A 19,443-nucleotide genomic window follows, 5' to 3' on the forward strand; every position below is an offset into this window, starting at 1 on the left:
CGCACACACACACCTGTGTGTGTGTGTGTGTGTGTGTGTGTGTGTGTGTTGCTCCATCGCCATGGCGAAGCAGGGTACGCATATTTATACGGCGCTGTTCAGGCACAGTGAAATCAAACTGGCTCTGCTCCTTACAGACACTTTTGTTTTGAAGAGGGCCGCTGGAAGCCGGGGCAGCGGCGCCGGTTATGAGGGTGAAGAGGAGGTGAGGGACGTGAGCGGCCCGCTGCATAAATGAATACATTACAGCCGGCATTGGGTCAAACGCCCGGGGCTCATTTGAATGCGGTGCCAAGCTGGTGGAGTCATTCCTTCAGCTTTGTGCTTCATCTCGTGACACATTTGCCTTCAGGTCAACAAAGTACAACCTGCATTATGTTACTACGCTTACAGTGTGTGAAACTAATTGTTTTGTTTGCTCCACTTGGCAATCAACCCAGAACTCTCATCTTTAGCATGACGAACCCATAAAACAAGCAAATATTGTAATTCAAACTACACTATGTACTGCAATTTATAAACAATAAATGGCTACTTTTTCCACATGCTTTGAAGGCTGCAGCTTAAATAGTATCATGGCTAATTTATGGATTATTTAAGCCTATAACGAGCTTCATGGCCAATACAGGTGATGCGTTGAGGTGCATCACGTAACTTCGGCCTCACAAACAGATTTTACACCAAAACTCTACACATTGTCGTCCAACCTACCGTCTTTGTTTCACTCATCACAACGTCCGATGACTCAAGCTGAAACATGTACGTACGTGTTCCGTCTTTCTACCAGCGAGAGGCCAGGGTTCACGGGGTTAACCGGAACTAATCCATCATTCACTTATTGAGGTTGCCAAGTGAGTGATTAAGGTGGCAGAGGGGAATGGCGGGTGCAGACATTCCCATTTGCAGGCATGTAACGCCAGGAAGAGTAATTACGCAAAAAAAAAAAACAACTGACAGGAAAAATGTACAGATAATTCTGGGTTTGCTTCCAATTCCTTCGTTGGGAATTCGGGTGAGTGACACCATTTCTACACGCTTGGCTGCTCGCCACAAACAAACGTAAACACACCTTCCTCTGAGCAGCAGCGACCAGCTGTGCTTTCCCAGCATGCAGCGGGATCCTCTCAGGGAGCAGCCAGCGTCATTTATAATTAAGTGCTGATGACTTATGAAAATAAATAAGTTATATTCGGTTACACGTGGACGTGTGCGGCACGGCCGGCCGGGATGACATTTACTAGGCTGTCTGCAGGAACGAACGCTCTATTACCGGGTGTCAAGGGAGGTGGAGAGGACTGAGAGTGAGGCGGGGAGGCGGGGGGGGGGGGGGGGGGGAGCGGCGCACAGCTTCTGGTCAATTAACAGAGCTGAAGGAAAGAGAAAACACACTAAATTGCTTTTTATCTGACAAGTGCAAGCAGGATGTTTTCTTATTGATATAACCATCTGCATTTTTTTTTGTAACAGTCTGCTTTAGGTCTTTGTTTTCTAGGGAATGTTTATTGTAGGAGAGAAAGATGGCCGGTCACATGATGACCGGGAAAAACAAGTGCAAAAAAGCACAAAGCAAACGCAAAAACAACATCATGAGTGGAAAGGCTGACAATTCAAATGCAGAATTTGCAACAGGGATACAAAATCTACAACACAAATGTTATTGTTGCAAAAAATATATAATATATACGAGTGCAAAATATCACCATGAAACACCCAAGAAAAGTGAAAAAAATACGACGCTAAACAGGAAAAGCTCTAACCGCAATTGCAAAAGCCATGACACAATTGCAAAAGATCGATACAAAACCTAAAGAAAAGAGCAAAAGTCACAACAGGAAGACAAATGTTGTAATGCAAATGTAAAAGGCCTCTAATAAATTAATCCAAAAGCTCGAAACCGACTCAAACACCAACAACACAAAAGCTAAATTTGCAACATCAGTCAGTCGCAACAGGAATACAAAAGTCACACAATTGCAAAAGTTCAACGCAAATGCTGAACCCACGACGCGTATGCAGATGCTTGAATCTGGTCAATCAAAGTCACAGTAATCTGTACTTCTTTGGTTTCTGACTGCCGTCGCCACTGCACCAAAGAGCAAAAAAGTCATCAAGCAATTAAATGTGATGTGAAAAGTCTGCTTTGGAGCAGAGGAACCCAGTATGAATTAAATTTTAAATGGTCGTTAGTGTAGAACTGGGAGACGGTGGCGCTAGAAATACCACTGATATGTGATATGTGATATGATATAAGGTCTAAAAAGTCCAACTTTCTAATCTCACTCAACTCTTTCAAACAGTTCAAACTTACAAGGGAGATTTGAAGTATGTCATCTTAATATTTTCTCAATGTGAGTGTTACGCAGTGAGTAAATAAAAGCGTGAGTCTCTGAAGCGACACCATCACTCACAGCCATGTTTTGTACCTTACAAAAGGCCAGAATGTCTTTCTTCCCGCTCTGAAAACCAGCCTGGCATTTGCCAGCCAGAGGCGACCAGCGACAAATCATTTCTGTGCGACTGTAGTCCGTCTCTGTCTCCCAGAGACACTGAGGGATTTGCCTCCATCTTCTCCTTTATGCCACGATGACGCGTTGTCATTGGGGGCCAGCAGGTGGTGCTTTGTCTGTGATGATCTATTGATTTCCTGCCCTCCTCCTCCAGCCTGATTTCTTATTCTCCCACTCGTCGCTGCCGTTCTGCCCTCAGAGTCGCCTGCAGCGAGGACGGACGGACCAACAGCTGCAGCCAGCCGAGACGCAAATGAAAAAAAGGAAATGGGCAAGGGGGGGGGGGGGGGGGCGCGTCCCACTTGTGAATGAATAGCTTATACTTCGAAATGTCGCCATTTTCTACGGTGGCATCTTAAAGTCTCTTCTTGAGATCTGTTTGACCACCGAACGCCAAATAGGAATGTCATTGGTTTGTCTTCAGGTGAAAGAGAAGTCCAAAGTCCAAATACAGTTCTCGTCATTTTTAAACTCAGCCCAACTATTTAAAGACTGTTTCTCACTATTGCATGAGATTGTTCTTCCATTAATGTTTTGCAGAGAGATCAAATAGATCAGGTCAGACAACGTTTTGAAAAAAAAACTTCTGCCAAGGTGGAACTTTGGAAAAATGCTCCGACTAGACTGGAAACGGGGGGGGGGGGGGGGGGGGACGACTTAACTTTTCAAAAACGTGGAAATGGAGCAAAATGCAACTTTTTGAAAATGCTCAGACCGTATAAAACAGAAAAACGCACGTTTTGAAAATCCTCCCACTCTGACTCATCGTTTGTTCACACGAATGTCCGTGTTCTCAATATTGTTTAAAACGTATTGGTCTATTAGTTACGTCAGGATTATTGTGTCGCTCCTCCTCCGGTAAACAGAAGTTTAGTGAAATAGTAACAGAGCTCTTCAATAGAGACAACAGTTTTGGATAAACTCATGGACGACTGAGTAAAGTTGACAAAAAAAGCAGAAAAGACCAGCTCTTCAACAGTTCTCGTGTACGACAAAAGCAACTGGTCACAGGCAACTTCAAGCTTCTTCATGCCACAAATAGTGGAGAGATTAGATCCATTTTTAATAATAAACTCAGAAATTGACCACGAGAGCTACATTCATAATGTTACCTCATAGAAATCTGTAGATGTGGAATGTATCTTAGCAAACACAAGTTTTACCATAAATCTGATCAAAGTGATTTGACGCTTTGAATCAACAATGTCAACAAACATTAGTTGGGAATCAGTTGCACTCTCGTAGAGTCTTTTGGTTAGTAAACGCGTGTAACCATGATGTTTTTTACTGTCGGAGAGCCTGCGTTGCGCCTCTGTTAAGCACCTTATGTAACAATGTTGCTTCACTCAAAGGACGTCCAGTTATAAATATTACACAATCATTCCTCGTTCTGTAATAATCAAATAAGTAAAAGGTCATGATCTGGGTTAAAAATCCAGGATATATGAGAAAAAGCAGGAATGTTCAGTGTGGTGGTCAAATATTTTGTAAGGCCACTTAAAAAAAATTAAGATTTGCAACTGGTCATCTGCAGACCCCATGACTCCACTGATCCCATTTACTCTCATTAACAATCTTGATAATTGAAGAATGGAAAAGTTGAGGTTCAGCTCTTACCTGGAGGCCCGTGGAGTTTGGCTTTCTTCACTGAAAAAGAAAGAGAAAACACATATTACACAGAGTAAAAGAGGAAATAACAATTTATTTTAATTCAGAATGGAGTCATTTTCCCATGTCTGTTTTTTGATTCAAAAAAGAGGTTTTCTCTCATGTCCAACAAAATCTGTTTTTTCTGCTATTCGAGGCTTTGTTCTTGATACAATTCCATTTTAAAATAGTGTACATATTAGAGATGTGCCGATACTATGGAGCTGAATCCAGGCCAAAACATTTGTTCATTTGAAAAAATTAAAAGTGATTGAAAAAATGTATTTAGTTGAAACTGAAAAATAAAGTGTATGAAAAGTTTTTTCCACTTAAATATAATGTTGATTTAGTTCTGGAATTCTTTTGAAAACGTCATTTATTTAAATTTTACACTCTTCAATATATCTTTTTAAATATAAGGTGTTATTTTTCCAGTTGTAAGTTTAATGTTTTCAGGTTAGAATCTTATTTTCTTTTGCATTCAAATCCTTTTTTCACTTTTTTTTTGTTGTAGTTTTTTTTTCACCTTCAAAACGTTTTCGCTTTCAGATGGTATTTTTTTGGGTTCACACTTTTGCCTCGTTGTGGAGTGGGGGTTAAACTAAGAAAGGCCGAGATTGTGAGTGATTATCATTAAAATTGACCAAAGAGTTCTCTATAACAAAGTGATGAACCATTAAGTTGTGTTCACATTTCATGTCTATAACATAAAAAACATTTTAAAAACTGCTGAAAAAGCCTATTTCCAAAAGATGGATGCAGTTGAAATTGTATAGCTGTAAACTAATAATTTGTAAGGAAAGCCTACTGTAGATTAGTCAATTACACAACATCTTTGTGTGCATTCTGAGGTATTTTATTGGCAGTGATTATTGACAGTATTATTATTGTATTTGTTTTTCCTTTCAACCTGTCTGGCTTGTTACTTGTTATATGTTGACTGTGGGGTTCGGGGAGGGAAGAAAAGTGGGAAAAACTATTGGTAATTTCCAATGTAATATTGTTTAACTGAATCTTGAATAAACAAACCTTGTTTAAAAAAAAAAACTGCTGAAAAAAAATGTCATTTGAATGTGCAACAGTAACACAGACAACGTGCATTGACTGGTAACGACTCATAAAATGAGAAATGACACAAAAGGAAACTTTCCCATTGAACAGGAAGCTCGAAATCCGTTTGAGATTTGATTTCTCGTGAGAATGTTATGAGTTTTTTGTTTTTTTTAATATCTAGGTCTTAAATCCACTTGACTAGATCAAAGAATAAAAGCCTGGCTTAAAATAAAGCAACTGTGATTGTTTTTCTTCACTATATGAGAACATATGTTGACCCAAAACTGAGCGCTGGATTCAAACTGCAGCAACTTAGATGAAACCGTTTATGTCTTCAACCATCCCATCATCCTCGTCCTCCAATCACAAATCTCTCCACTCCATTATTTTCTTTAAGGATGGAAAATAAAACACTTTCAGGATAACCGGAAATAAACGCCTCAATGGTTTTTGTTATATTTTGTCATTTGGATTCATGTATGTGAACATTTTTCTTGAAAAATAAACCTGAACCAACGGTTTTTAACCAGCTTTTAAGTGGTCAAATTAATTTAAAAAAAGAAAAGATAATTCAACATGGAATTACATTTTCATGTTTAAGTCAGTTGATTATCATCGTGAGTCTTTGTTTAGGTTATTATCGGTTTTTCGAAAACGTATTGTGTCAAACAACGAGATGTGAAGAGGTCACAACTGATGATGATGATGACGACGATGATGATGACATATTCAGCAAACACATTATTAGTGGGAAAAGCCTGATGAGTTGTCCTGTAGGTGGACAGACGTGTTTTCTGCGAGAAATATTTGAAAAATTATGAATATAATCACAGACAGACATTAACGTTTTCAAGACACCAGTCCTCAGTCGTCTCCCCGTCAAACGCAGTCCCTGAAATCACTAAAACACTACACTTGTCTGTGTCCCTGCTTGCAACACACACGCTTTGAAGACAAAGTTTTGCAGACTATATCCCTCCTACCAACAGTTCATCCCTTCCCTTATCTGTCTTATTTTGAATTCCAAGACCTGTGTCATGTTATAACAAAAAGAGAACCTTATTCCACAAGCAAGTAAGTAATTGGTGATTATTTCTAACGCGCTGAGCCAAAGTCCAAACCACTCGGAGAAATATAAATCACAACGCTAATGTTGAGCGATAATCTACTTTCAGCCTGCCGAAAAATGGCTTCGGGTGCATTTAATGAGTGGAAATGAAAACCTACTTTTCACATCGGTGACAGTGCGATGTGATGTGAGGACGTCATGAACAACCCGGCTTCTGAAGTCTCACACCTCACCGACGTAACGCTTCTCGCTACATATTTTAAATCGTATAGTTGGTCATTTCGTTCACACATTCACCAGCAGCACATCAAAAGAAGAAGCACCAAGACGTTAACGAATGAAGATCATTCAACTGTTACTTCTTAATTTACAGCGAACTCCATTGAAATTCAAAGTTGCAGGAAACACAAATGTATTATAAGGTATTTTTCCTCTATTATATATTGAACAATGGTTCTTTATACAATAGCCAAGTGCACGAGACAAACTAAGCTTTTTTTTTTTTTACATTTTCTTATCTAATAAATAACCTCCAAACATGAGTGTTGGCTGTCACGTGCCAATATAGAACATGTTTCAACACATTGCACATCAGAGATCAGCTACAGGAACCGTCAACTGAGAAACATTGATAATAATAAGACCACATAATGACACGATCTACCTAGCTCCTTGTTTAGAACAGATTGTGAGTTTTCAAGAACAACAGTTGTATTGCTATTGTTCCCTTTTTTTATTCTTTTCACCCGACAATAAATCACCAAAAGCACAAATGAGACGTAGTTTTAGTTTGAGTCTATGACAAGTTCAAAGACTCTACAACCAAAGTGAAGCGGTGGAAGTCCCCAGTGGAAGCTCCTGTCGGCCACAATCACATTCAGGTCGGACGAAAAATAACACAAAGGTCAGTGTCACATCTGAAAGCTGGCCGCGAGGTCAGCCGTATCTGGGCCACGGGGGGAGTCTGAGCGGCGGCCGAGAAGCGGGCCAGATATGGCCCACGTGTCCACTGCAGGCACACGACGGGAGGAGGATGCGTGCCTCTGGTGACTGAGCGTTCGGCGGGTGGGATTATCCACCCCCCCCCCCCACCGAGCTAATGCTTTAAGCAGGGCTGAAATCTACCGGACCCTGCTGTATTGTGCAGTGGATGAATTTCACATTGGGAGGCGGCCGAGTGGGAACCCAGAGCAATCTTACTTCTGGCTGAAAAAGAATTAGGAGAGAACTTGAAGCTTTTATTTAGCATGTAGGGAAGGTAAGATATGAAACAAAAAAACAAAACAAAAAAAAGCTTATTGGGACTCTCTGGGGAATTGAATCGACTGGTGTTTACGTGACGAGTCGTGACCTGGATTAAACCTGCGGCTGAAGAGCAGCGATGTATCAACATCAACATGTGTAATATCTCTGTATGCAACAGATGGCCGAACAAACACTGTGTGTGGGAACACTTCCGGCTGAAATGAGACCTGCAACAACTGATGAGCAAAAGAATTTGCTGGCTAAACAGGTTTATAACCCCCCACCCCCCACCCCCCTCCCCAATATCAGATGAATCAAGGGCCCTGCATGCTGATTAAAGCCAATTCACCAGCGAAAACGTTTCTTTAAAATCTAAATGAAGCAGATTCTCACCTCAGATACTTTGAGCCAAACTCACTTAACAATACTTACTAGTGAAAAAAGTGAACTTCAGTCATGTTTTCATGTTTGTTCACAAGATGATCGTATGAGGTGTCACTGAAAATGGTTTAGTTGCTGATTTCTGATTACTTCCCTGAAAAAGTATTGCTTAATTTCAAAAATAATTAGATGCATTACTACAGTTATTTCAAAAACAAGATGCACAGCCTGAATACGCGATACAACAATAGGACCTTTCAGCCTCTTTCTATCTGTTCTGCAGATTCCATCACAAAAAAATGACTTTTTTTTAATTTTATCAACCCATTTTGTTCATTTCAATCTTTTAACTTTATGCACATTGCTGAGAGGTTCACCCAGTGGAATTAATGTGGTTGCTGCATCGGGCACGTCAGAGGAGGGTGAGGTTGGGGGGCTCTGGGGGGCATTTTCTCAATGAATTTCACTTCCCTGCACTGCTTTCTCGCTGCGTGCTCCTATTTAAGGTGGAATCTTTTGCCGTGGATAAAGGTTTTATTCCGTGTCACATGACGCTCATGTTTCTGTCACCTTTTACTGAGTCGAACCCAAAATAATGTCGGTGTTTTCTAGCAGGTTCTGCCCTCTCCTGCTGTTTACACTGACGTCGTGCTGCTGGTAAGTCATTGTTGCAAGACAGTCTCACGGAAAAAAAAACTCCATACTCCTACTTTTAACTACTCATTATTTGAAAAAAAGTAATCGAATTACAGCTGCCTATCAGTGCTCCTGACATTGTCATGTTGTAAATTCAGTTTATTCTCCTGCAGGCTACCTGCAGAACCCAATTTTACGTCAGAGAATTATAGAAACTATGTTAAATTCAAATGGTCAAACATTTTAAATCACTCTCAGTCTGACTCCTGTGTATCCTGTCTCCCTGAGGTTTTTTTTACTCGTAAATTCTCCTGACTGGAACATGAACAAACAACTATCATAAGAAAACGAGTTCTTTTCTCGCAGTAGCGCCACAGAAACCCTCCTCACTCCCCTCAGTCTTGTGTCTCCCACAGCCACTACAAAGTGTTTGAAGAGGAGCAGCGGCTCCGACATGCTCGGCGAGCAGACAGCCGTGGATGAGAGCGGTGTCATTACGAGGGGCCAGACCTCGCCTCTATTTTTAGCTCGGGCCCTTCGACTCGCGGTGGGTTTGAGAGCGCGCAGGTTGGGAACCTGGTGGCCGTGTCATTAACGCCCTCTCACTTCCATTAAAAGGCAGCCCCTGCAGGCCTGGCTCCGGCCGACATCATAAATACTGAGGGGCTCGTACATGTTGGTCAATAGACTTGGACTCAGGTGTGTTCGAGTATACGTGGACTCGAAGCTCCTGTTCAATCCCAAAAATATCGATTTATTTTTGCAGTTCATCTTAGATTACAAAAAAATACTATTGTATACACTTATATAAAAAAAAAAAAAAAAAGATGAAAAACGTACAAATGATAAAATACAACAACAAAATCTCACTATTAAATCCAAACTGCAGAAAACGTGAAACATGTGCAAAAGAGGCTCAAGGGATTTTCAGTGCTTACGTTTTCTCAGCATTCAAGCGTAAAAATCAGTGCATGTCACAACCTTAGTTCAAAGAGAAAGAAAAATGACTCCTGTTTTGATTAAAGGTACTCAGCCTCAGCCTGACTGTGCATGAAACTTTAAACCTGTTACACCACATCAAAAATGTTTGAATCTTTTCATTTCAGCATCTTTTCATTTTGGAAAGGAAACATTAAGTAGCAGTACTAGGCAAATTTTTTAATTAAATATTACTGAAAGTATATATGCACTCTTCTTGATATAGAGATGTTTTTGGATACAATATTCAAACAACTCTAAGCTGGAATCAGAAAAAAAAAGGCCCAGACAACCAGAGATCCAGTCCTCAGCACCATCAGATAAACAACACAATGCTGAATAATAATAATACAGTTTATCAAGATTACCGTCAGACAGAAGCCTCCACAGACCTGGATCAGCTCCTGTTACAGCTCCTCAGAGTGCTTATTTTTATTAGGGAAAGCCGAAATTTACGAGGTTTCCCTATTTGAAATTGAGCGGCTGTCTGATTCAAAGTGACGTTTAAGACCAGCGCCCCCACGCTTCAATGGTGAAGACAAGAACTGCATGCAGGCCGGCAACTTTACTGAAGTGAAAGATTCACCCTTATATATCAATAAAAGTAAATAAAAATAGCCTAATTTTACATATGATCACGAGAAAACTGAAAGCAAACAAAAAACCAAATGGAAATTTATAAGAAAAAATAAAACAAAACAGCATTTTACCAATATTTTAGAGCGCCCTCAAAATTTCACAAATCATGTTTTAAGGGGGGCTCCTTAAGGTGATTTTCACTTTGGGTGAATATAATGAATGCATGCCAACATCACGATGTTGGTTTAACTCAGAAGAACAGTGAGGACTGAGAACCAGAACGTTCGGGGAGGTGGTGATATCTGTGTTTGTATCATCGATGAAGCAGCATTACTCGGACCCCCCTGAGCGGACCCCCACTGGACTCCTCAAGGCCTCACCCTGACTCTAATTGGCTCATTAACTGAGGTGAAGCAGGCATCAGGAGAAGCTATTCATGCTTAACTTGTGGCTGTGACGGCTGATCGGAGGCACGTGTATTAGTCCTCCTTATATCATATAGACATACTGATTTTATATTCTCAACAATAAATATATTTTTTTGGTAGATTTGGGCTCTCTGAGTTTAAAGTAGAGAGTTTTACTGTGTTTCCACTGAAAGGAAACAATCTATAGCATAATTATAGAGAAGATAATTTCCCTCAGCTTCATGAGCCAAGACAATCAGTGCTGTTATCTTTAAATGCAAATATGTAATGAATAAAAAAGTCCATTAACACTTCCCCAAAAATCACAGCCGACAGATTACATTCAACATGCCTACATTTGCTAATTTTAGCTTGAAGTAAAGAATTTGGAGTGATTTATTTTTGTTAAAATATGCTTGAAATGACAATCAAGGCTTGGAAAATAACATTACCCTCTCTAATTGTAACCGACAACAATATATAAGAATTATAAATGCTCAGTCACTTAAAAAATTTTTTTTAATAAGTATATTCGTTTGACATGCATGCATTTGATAGTTATCTAAAAATATATGTGATAATCCAGTAATTACAGTTAAAATGAGTTAACCAGTGAAACAAATCATTCTGGGGTTTTAAAAACAAATGGTTAAAAAAAATGGTTTTGACGGCCTCTGGCCAAGAGGTTGTCAGTTATTCATGTCTACTTCAACATAAGTAACAGCTTAGTGCAATGTCTCTATAATGACATATAATGCATCATATATAACGTGTTGTGAACTAACCTCAAAAATACCATGAGTCGAGATGCCCAACTGTCCTTGAATGCCTCATGGACAGTCTGCACTTGAGCCCATTCACACTCATTCATTAAATCCACGTTTACAACATTTCCAAGTGAAAATTGTCATTTTTGTTGCATTTTGGTTGAAACAGACATCATTTTCAAAATGAAGCCATGGAAACACGAAACTTCTTTTTACAGTAAACATGATCTAACAGAGAAAGGAAAAATTTAATTTGATCACTTTTATGTCAATTTGTTGCTCCTGACAAAGAACTTGATGCTATTGTACGTAACGCTTATCGTCATACTCTTTGTACTCATACTGCTTTTTCGAGTGATTTCCTGTGGCGCACAGCTTTGCACTGACTTGATCCTTGCAGCAGCAGCAGAGATCAAGTGTGAGCACCCGGTCTCATACCAGGAACTAGCCTCATAATGAAAGAGAGGGAATGAGGAGGAAGTGGAATCCACTGTCCCACGCGAGTCTCAGAGCAACTCACACACACACACACACACACACACACACACACACACACACCCACCCACCCACCCACCCACCCACCCACCCACACACCCACCCACCCACCCACACACCCACACACACACACACACACACACACACACACACACACACACACACACACACACACACACACACACACACACACACACAGGAGCAGGATGGTAAAAGCAGCAGATGGCCTGGGGATTACTCCCCCTCTATCCCGGCTCCATCCCGTCCCTCCGCCCTTTTTCCAGACAGGCCACTCAAGCTTTACTCGTCGTGTCCCTGTCGTTCCGGCACAGTGTGCCAGTGTGCTCCGTCCTCACCTGTAGCATCTGCTGACCTACAAACCCCTCCTGAATTCAAACTTTACACAAGCAGAAAGCTCACAGTGTGTTTTTAACATTGTTGGTCTTCCTAAGGCAATTCCCCTTAAATGTAAAGATACTCAAATATTACGCAATGCCATTACTTAATGCATTCATTTCTCTGTTTATTGCCATCCTGAAATAGCCGAGCTGTCAGAATCCGACCCTCCACACGACGAACAAGGAAGGTAAAGCCTCAGAAGAAACAAAGAATGCAGCTCTTCAGGTTTCTTCAGGTTCCTTCAGTCACAGAGGAAACATTATCTGTACCAGAGTGATAAAATCTAGACGTGCTGTACCCATGGACTGTGCATTCATTCAAAATGACAGGATTTTGTCCAACCTGTTAATCCACTGATACTGCTGGTCACACAGTAGAAATCTATCTTTTTGTATGTATGATATCGACCATTCTTGATATTCTTCTTACAGCTATATGTGAATATATGCAAGTATATGTGACTTTATCTTTACTTTTAGTTTCCTTTTTTTATTAATTAATGCTGCTCATAAATCCCAAAACAAATTCCTCATATGCTGAACATACCAAACCGGTTTTTTCTTGATTTTTTTGTTCAGAATCAAATATTTTGTATTTCCAAAGTTAACAAACTGATCCACTTCCACAACTGATGTAAATTTGAGGCAAGAGAAAGAACACTATTATTTGGGGATATATATATCTCAAACCGATTAACTTCGCAAATGTTTAATGATTATTTAAATTAATGACGATGTGACTTTAAAAACAGAGGAAAGAAAAAGGAAAAAAATACAGGGCTTTAACAGAATAATCGTGCAACGTTTAAATTTTATACAAAGGCTAAGCGATTAAAATATTCCATATTTTACAGTATTTTGATACGTAGACCATACTCTATCACTCACAATCAGCATTGGCAGCCATCTTGGATGAGGACCCACTTACACTTCTGCTGAAGAATAAAGATACTGACACAATTAAAATAATGATCACTCACTGAAATTTTAACACATTTTAAAGTGGCTTAGTTCACAGATCAAATGATCTTGAGGTGAAGTGGATCCTCAATCAAGATGATGCCGACTGAATGCAAAAAAGTAGGTATAAACATGACATGGAGCATAATAGAAGATGATAAAACTATTAATTTGTTTCACAGTTGTGCATTGAAACACAAGGCTGAAGTTACCGCCATAAACGTTTTTGGTTTTAAGCTAAATACAGCTATTTGTACTTCATCATTGATCATTAAACTTGTGTAACGTTCCTTTCTGCTATCTCAGGTTCAAATTGCATCCTATTTTACGTTGAATATGCGTTAAGATTTGGGTGACTGCTTGAAGACAGACCAGGTAAGAGTCACTGCATTAGAAGATGTATGGATGGTATTCAGAGTATGGTATGTACATAATGCACATCTTTATCCTTTACAATGATCTGGAGAACTTTCAAATTTCACACACTCGGAAAAAATGGAAGTACTGAACAAAAAATAAAGACAAATCAAGCACAACAAGACTCCAAGGGTCTGCAGCTATGTGAAGTGAGTTCAGGTTTACTTGTAACAGTAAAACCACGATTTTAGGTGAACATGAGTCAAACTGGAGCTCAAAAAGATAATCCATCTTCACATAATTTCCACATGGCTGAGCCTGCAAACTGATCTGCGCCTCACTCCCACCCTCATCATTCCTTAATACAGAAGCTTGGTGATGGTGGTCTTCCAGACCTCGGGCAGAACTCGCACTCGTAGAGATGAGAAATGGTCAGCAGCGACGAGGGGAAACAATACAAAAGGCGCTGAGAGTCAGAGATAGCAACAGCCTGCCGGTGTCACAATCAATCAACATGTCTGGGGAAACCAGGAGCAATTTGTAACCTGGAAAAGAGCCAAACTGGTAAATAAACCGGCCACCGGGCAAGTGGGATACAAGAGCTTTATAGCGCTTAATTAACTCAACTGTATCTGTCGGAATACACACGCTGGAATACACACTTCTCATTGTTGGGGCCGCTGCAGTGAATCACTGATAAACTGTGCTGAAGGTGCCTTGCTTCAGGACGTCACGGGACAGAGGGGCATCGTTCAGGCCCCGTTTACACGACGTTTCAAGTGAAAATGCATCGTTTTCATTTCGGAAAAGTCTCGTGTTTACGTAACGTTTTGAAAACCATGTCAGTTTACACAGAAATGTCAGAAACACTGAAAATGTAGTTGGCATGCCAGGCTGTTGGCTGTTTTTGTCATGAAACCGCACACACATGCACAAGGAGAACAATACGCAATTAAAAAACATTAACATAACTAAATTCCACCTCTTTTCCACTGTCATGATGGCAGCTCAGTGAAACTAAACATCAATAAAGTTGAAGGTTTGATGAGGAAGAAGACAAACAAGAAGAATTTTTGACCAATAATCAAAACCTGATCTCTTCCTTTTTCGCTTCTGAGGTTAAAAAAAAGGTTCATGAGACAATGACACCTGTGATGATATTCATCCGAGATTGCACATTCTGCAAGTAATAGCCTTCTGTGTTTCCTGAATGTGACATATGGATTGTTTCAGGGCTGCACAATTTACTACAGACTTATCAATATGTTAACATGTGCAGTGTCCATATCGTGTCCATCTGACTGAAGTGTATGAATTGTGCATTTATGCTGTGCAAACTCAACAAGACAGAACTTTAAATATGGAAGTGGTGTAATTGTTTCAGAATAATGTGAAATTACATTTTTAAAAAGAACAAAAACAAACTAACTACGAGAAAGAACATTATTTTTTGGAAGAACAAAACATTTAGTTTTCTTTCTGCTTTGAGATTTGTTCTTCCAGCCAGCAGCGTTATTCTCTTGACCCTAATTTCCACAAGCACATGTCTCTGTAAGCCACATCAGCAGCATTTGAATGAATGAATGAATGAATGAATGAATGAATGAATGAATGAATGACAACAAATACTGTTCACTTTAAATGACCGCGGAAAAGAAATTTCCTGAACCCAGTGGCTTATTTACGCCCATCCTATAGATTCTATGAATAATCTACAGCATGTGTTATGGGGATGCACCAGTATTGATACTCTCATACTGCAGGGAGTACTCATCATATGTACTCGATATCGCCAAGTAACTAAAAGTTACTATTGATAGTTTAATTTAAAAAAAAAGGAGTATTGGTGTATCCCTAATATGTGCAATCTATGAACCAACACAAAAAGAGAAAAGATCTAAGGAACAATATCACAACTAATAATCTTCAGTTTCTCTCATCACCAGTCTGATTCTGGTTTCCAGTGGCTCTGAGCAGTTAGTCTCAAACAAAACTGCATTTTTCCCCATTTTCATTTGAAAACATTGTTGTGTAAGCGGAGCCTCAATGCGCCTGTTTCCAGACAGCAGTGTATATTTTTCTGTCAAAAAGTACCACAAACCAAAGACAAAAAAAGGCGCCAGACGTTGCTGCTGCTGGTCTGACCTCCATGTAATACAGTTAGCAGTGATCACGACCTTTGATCTGACACTTTTCCATCAGAAAATAGATCAAGGCACGATTCTGTCCTCCATTCATTCATTTCCAAAAGGCAGGTCAGACCATGAGCACAACACATTTATAGTCTACAACTAATCTACTGTCGCTAATTAACCAAACAAAACAGCGTCCAACTGCAGCGCCAGTAAAAAAAAAAGAGCAGGATCACGGTTTAATTACAGTTGAGGAAGTCATAAAGGTCAACATCCCTGACAATTCCTCTTCATTAGGTGCTTCTAATTAAGCTCAGTTTGAGTTCGCCTGTAAATTAACAATAAGTCCATAAGAAAAACTTGAACAATCGGTGTTGATCTCAGACTAATGAGTAAAACATGTACTTTAAATTTTATGCACTTTCTAAAGATTTCACAACTCAATATAAACTCATATTACTATATTAAATCCCACAACATTGCTAATAAGTTGGGTTATGTTATCCTCCACAATGCATTTGTGTTATATTCAAGACCACGTCTTTGTCTTCACATAAAATCATTGCAACTGTCAACTCACATTTGTACCTCGCTTCCTGCAGCAACTGGTAGCTGCAAGTAACTGACACAGAGGCAACAAAAACCTACATTTTCTTAAATATTTTCCAAGATTTTGATGGGTTTTAGCATCGGCAAACAATAATAAACACATTTTATTCTGTTTCGTGCGTATTTACCTCAGTCAGTACAGGTTTAGTAGGTCAAATGAGAAGCCTTGTGTCACGTTCTCCCACTCCAGACTTCATTATATAGAGTATGACACTCCACATTAGAGTTCCAGTTTTTTCAATGATTTACTGTGTTATTTCTTTTACTTTGTCTCTAACTCACATAGGCTCATAAATAACAGATAGTGCTTTGTAATATTGTTTGACACGTTTTCTGTTCAACGTGAAGCAATAAGTTTATCAAACCCTGTTTACGACTTACAATATTTACACTTAAATTAAGTATAAGTGTTTTGTATTTTCTCACCTGACTTTATAGTGAGTTACGCTCTATAAAAGAAGAATTACCAGGAGAAATGTGTGTTTTCATGATAATAAACGTATTTCTAATGTTAAAATGACTTGTATGTCTCTATCACTCATTTCTAATTTGATGCACGTGTGGTGTCACTGCACATACTAACACCGCCAATGGGAAATTTTTTTTAATTAAAATCAGCTGTGTAATTCTAATTCGCAAGCACTTTTTTTTATAACGTGTTGATAACATTTTCATTCACTACTTTGTAATGTTTCCCCATTCAACAAAATCCTGACATTCTAAAATATGAATTAAATAGATGTGTGCAACCAGTTTGGGGTTCATAAACACATCTTTCCGTGCGGACAGTGGGAGATGAGAGCAGAAAAAAAAAAAAAAGCAGCAGGTACCTCGGACGCACAGCAGCGACATGCTTGCGGGATGTTGTGCGCTCCTCGCGCAGCTTCACCGACTTTCCACCGCCTGTTGCTCCGCGTTCATTCACCGGGACGCTGACGATCCTTCGCCGCCCAACTCATCCCATAGGCCCGTAACAAATCCGCCACACAGCCGCGGCCAGCGAGGTGACCGGTCCGCGGTGTCTCCCGGTGTCTCCGGTGCGCTCCGGTCAAATCCCCGCCGAGCGCGTGCAAGGCTCTTATGTTGCGTTCATGTGCTGCGGGCGACGTGGGAAATCCGAACGTCACCCACTGACGTGCGTAATGTGTGCGTAAAGTTTCTTCTAAACGTCCGCTGGAAGTTTATTTTTCTTGGACACGAGCAGCAGACAAGTTGTGTCCATACACTACATACAGCTATGTTTGATGTATAATACATTTTTAATAGAAATTAGGACATCTTCAGATGTTTTCATTTGATTGCAGAGATGTGCAAATTCATTACAAGTTTACATTTAACACAATCTCTATATTAAGCAGAAGTTAAAGAAAGGTTCGTGATTTTGTTGAACCTTGTCAACTAGATTGAGAACAAAATACTGGAAAATGGGTCAAAAGTCTTGTGGATGTTCATATGGAAGTTCAGCCACAATAGAGCAGATCTCGTTTGTAGGATCAGCCAGCATGGAAAGAAACGGAAGCAAAAAGTATTTACTTTTCACAAAGATTATACAGTCCAAATGAAAAGTGTTCATATCACTTTACTTGATCCACAATTTACGGCATTTTTTCCAAATTGTACATACAGAATGTGTGTGTGGATTGCTGCAGAGGTGGTTGTGTGTTCAGTGCTTGCAGAAATCAATGGCTTACTGTCATAAAATACCAAAACATTTGCATTTGAGCTATTCTGAGATGCTTAAAGCAAATTTGTTGTGCTTTTTAAAGTTGTTTTTCCCCCCACTATATTGAACTATTGTCTTTTGAAACCAGTGAGAACTGGAAGTGCATATTGTGAGAGCATAAAAAAAAACCACAGGTAGGGAAATAATGTGAGTGCACAATTTTTATTTACTTAAAATAAAACCAGACAAAATACATGGAGAGAGAGGAGAGGTAGGAGAAAGAGAAGAGGGAGAGGCTGGAGAGAGAGAGAAGAGGCAGGAGAAAAAGAGGCTGGAGAGAGAAGAGGAAGAGGCAGGAGAGGGGGTCGAAAGAGAGGAGGAAGAGGCAAGGGAGAGACTGGCAAGTGAGAAGAGGCAGGAGAAAGAGAAGAGGGAGAGACTGGAGAGAGAGGAGAGGCAGGAGAAAGAGAGGTTGGAGAGCGAAGAGGGATTTATAATCATCTACATGATTTGAACACAATAAAACCTGAGCTTCTGATGTAAATAACTCAACTGGGCTACTTACAACTCAACAGAATTCCACACTGAATCTTACGCATTCCCTTTAGTATTCTGTTGATATTGTATATTAGTCACAGCTCTAGTCTTCCAGCTTCCAGAGCTGCCTAGTGATTTCCTATCGACTGCTACCATCTAGTGTCAGGGAGCATGAATCTCACAGCCAGGTGGAACATAAAGGCCTGTCTCCTGGTTGTATGACAGAAACTAAAATCAGCCTCAACAAGAGCTCATGGCCCATTCTTCTATGTTTGACATCTACTTTTTTTTTTTTAAGTTACTGGAGCCAAGCCAAACTACCATTGGGTAAACATCAAGGACATGTCAAAGACAATTACCCAGAAACAAACCATCAATTAACAGAGCAAGGATGGCTTGATTGTAATTAGAAAGAAAAAAAAATTCCCCTTGGAGTTTAATGCAACAATGATGCCCAAAAACTGAATTACATTTTCTGGCAGAAAGATTCAGACTGGCACATCTGAATCAGTGAGACTGTAATCAAAGATTATACCACTGATTGATGTTATGCAACTCAAATAAACAAAGCAATAAACCATCCAAACCCACCGTATATTGGTTTAAATCAAGTGGGGTTAGGATTACAGTGTCTGCAATCTAAAAGGAATTTGGATCACAATAGTATGACATTTGCCCTATTGGGCAATGGCTGAGAGTTCTAGTCAAAATGTTTAATGGATCCAACAGGCAGCATCATTTTAGTAGTCTTATAAATTCATTACTTCACACCTTGTGTTCAAGTTTCATAAGCTTGGATTGGACAATGTTCAGGAATGGAAATTTTAAAACTATTAGTTTGAGCATATTTTGCATAGAGTCACAATTCCCAGTTTGCAGTTGCAACACCACTTTGTTACTGGAGGACTTCTGATCGATTTGAATCACGCAGTGCAAAATTCACTGCACAGAAACATCTTGTTAGATCAGAAGCTTTCAACTGAAAGACAGGCATTCGTCCTGAAATGGTAAGGGTTGTCATTT

At 39.7% G+C, this 19,443-nt stretch overlaps 1 protein-coding gene across 1 annotated transcript in view; it reads right to left on the reverse strand.

The window, feature by feature from the left end:
• Positions 1–17,072, reverse strand: part of LOC308132758 (protein unc-13 homolog B-like) — a gene marked incomplete at both ends in the record, with an annotated part of 85,173 nt that extends 68,101 nt beyond the window's left edge. The window contains 2 exons of the mRNA XM_080499940.1: positions 4,125–4,154; positions 17,051–17,072. Of these exons, the coding sequence (XP_080356066.1) occupies positions 4,125–4,154; positions 17,051–17,072 (52 nt within the window). The remainder of the gene's footprint in view (positions 1–4,124; positions 4,155–17,050) is intronic.
• Positions 17,073–19,443: the final 2,371 nt, after the last annotated feature.

This window comes from Blennius ocellaris (genome assembly GCF_963422515.1).
Source record: "Blennius ocellaris genome assembly, chromosome: 7".
In the NCBI taxonomy this organism is placed as follows: Eukaryota; Metazoa; Chordata; class Actinopteri; order Blenniiformes; family Blenniidae; genus Blennius; species Blennius ocellaris.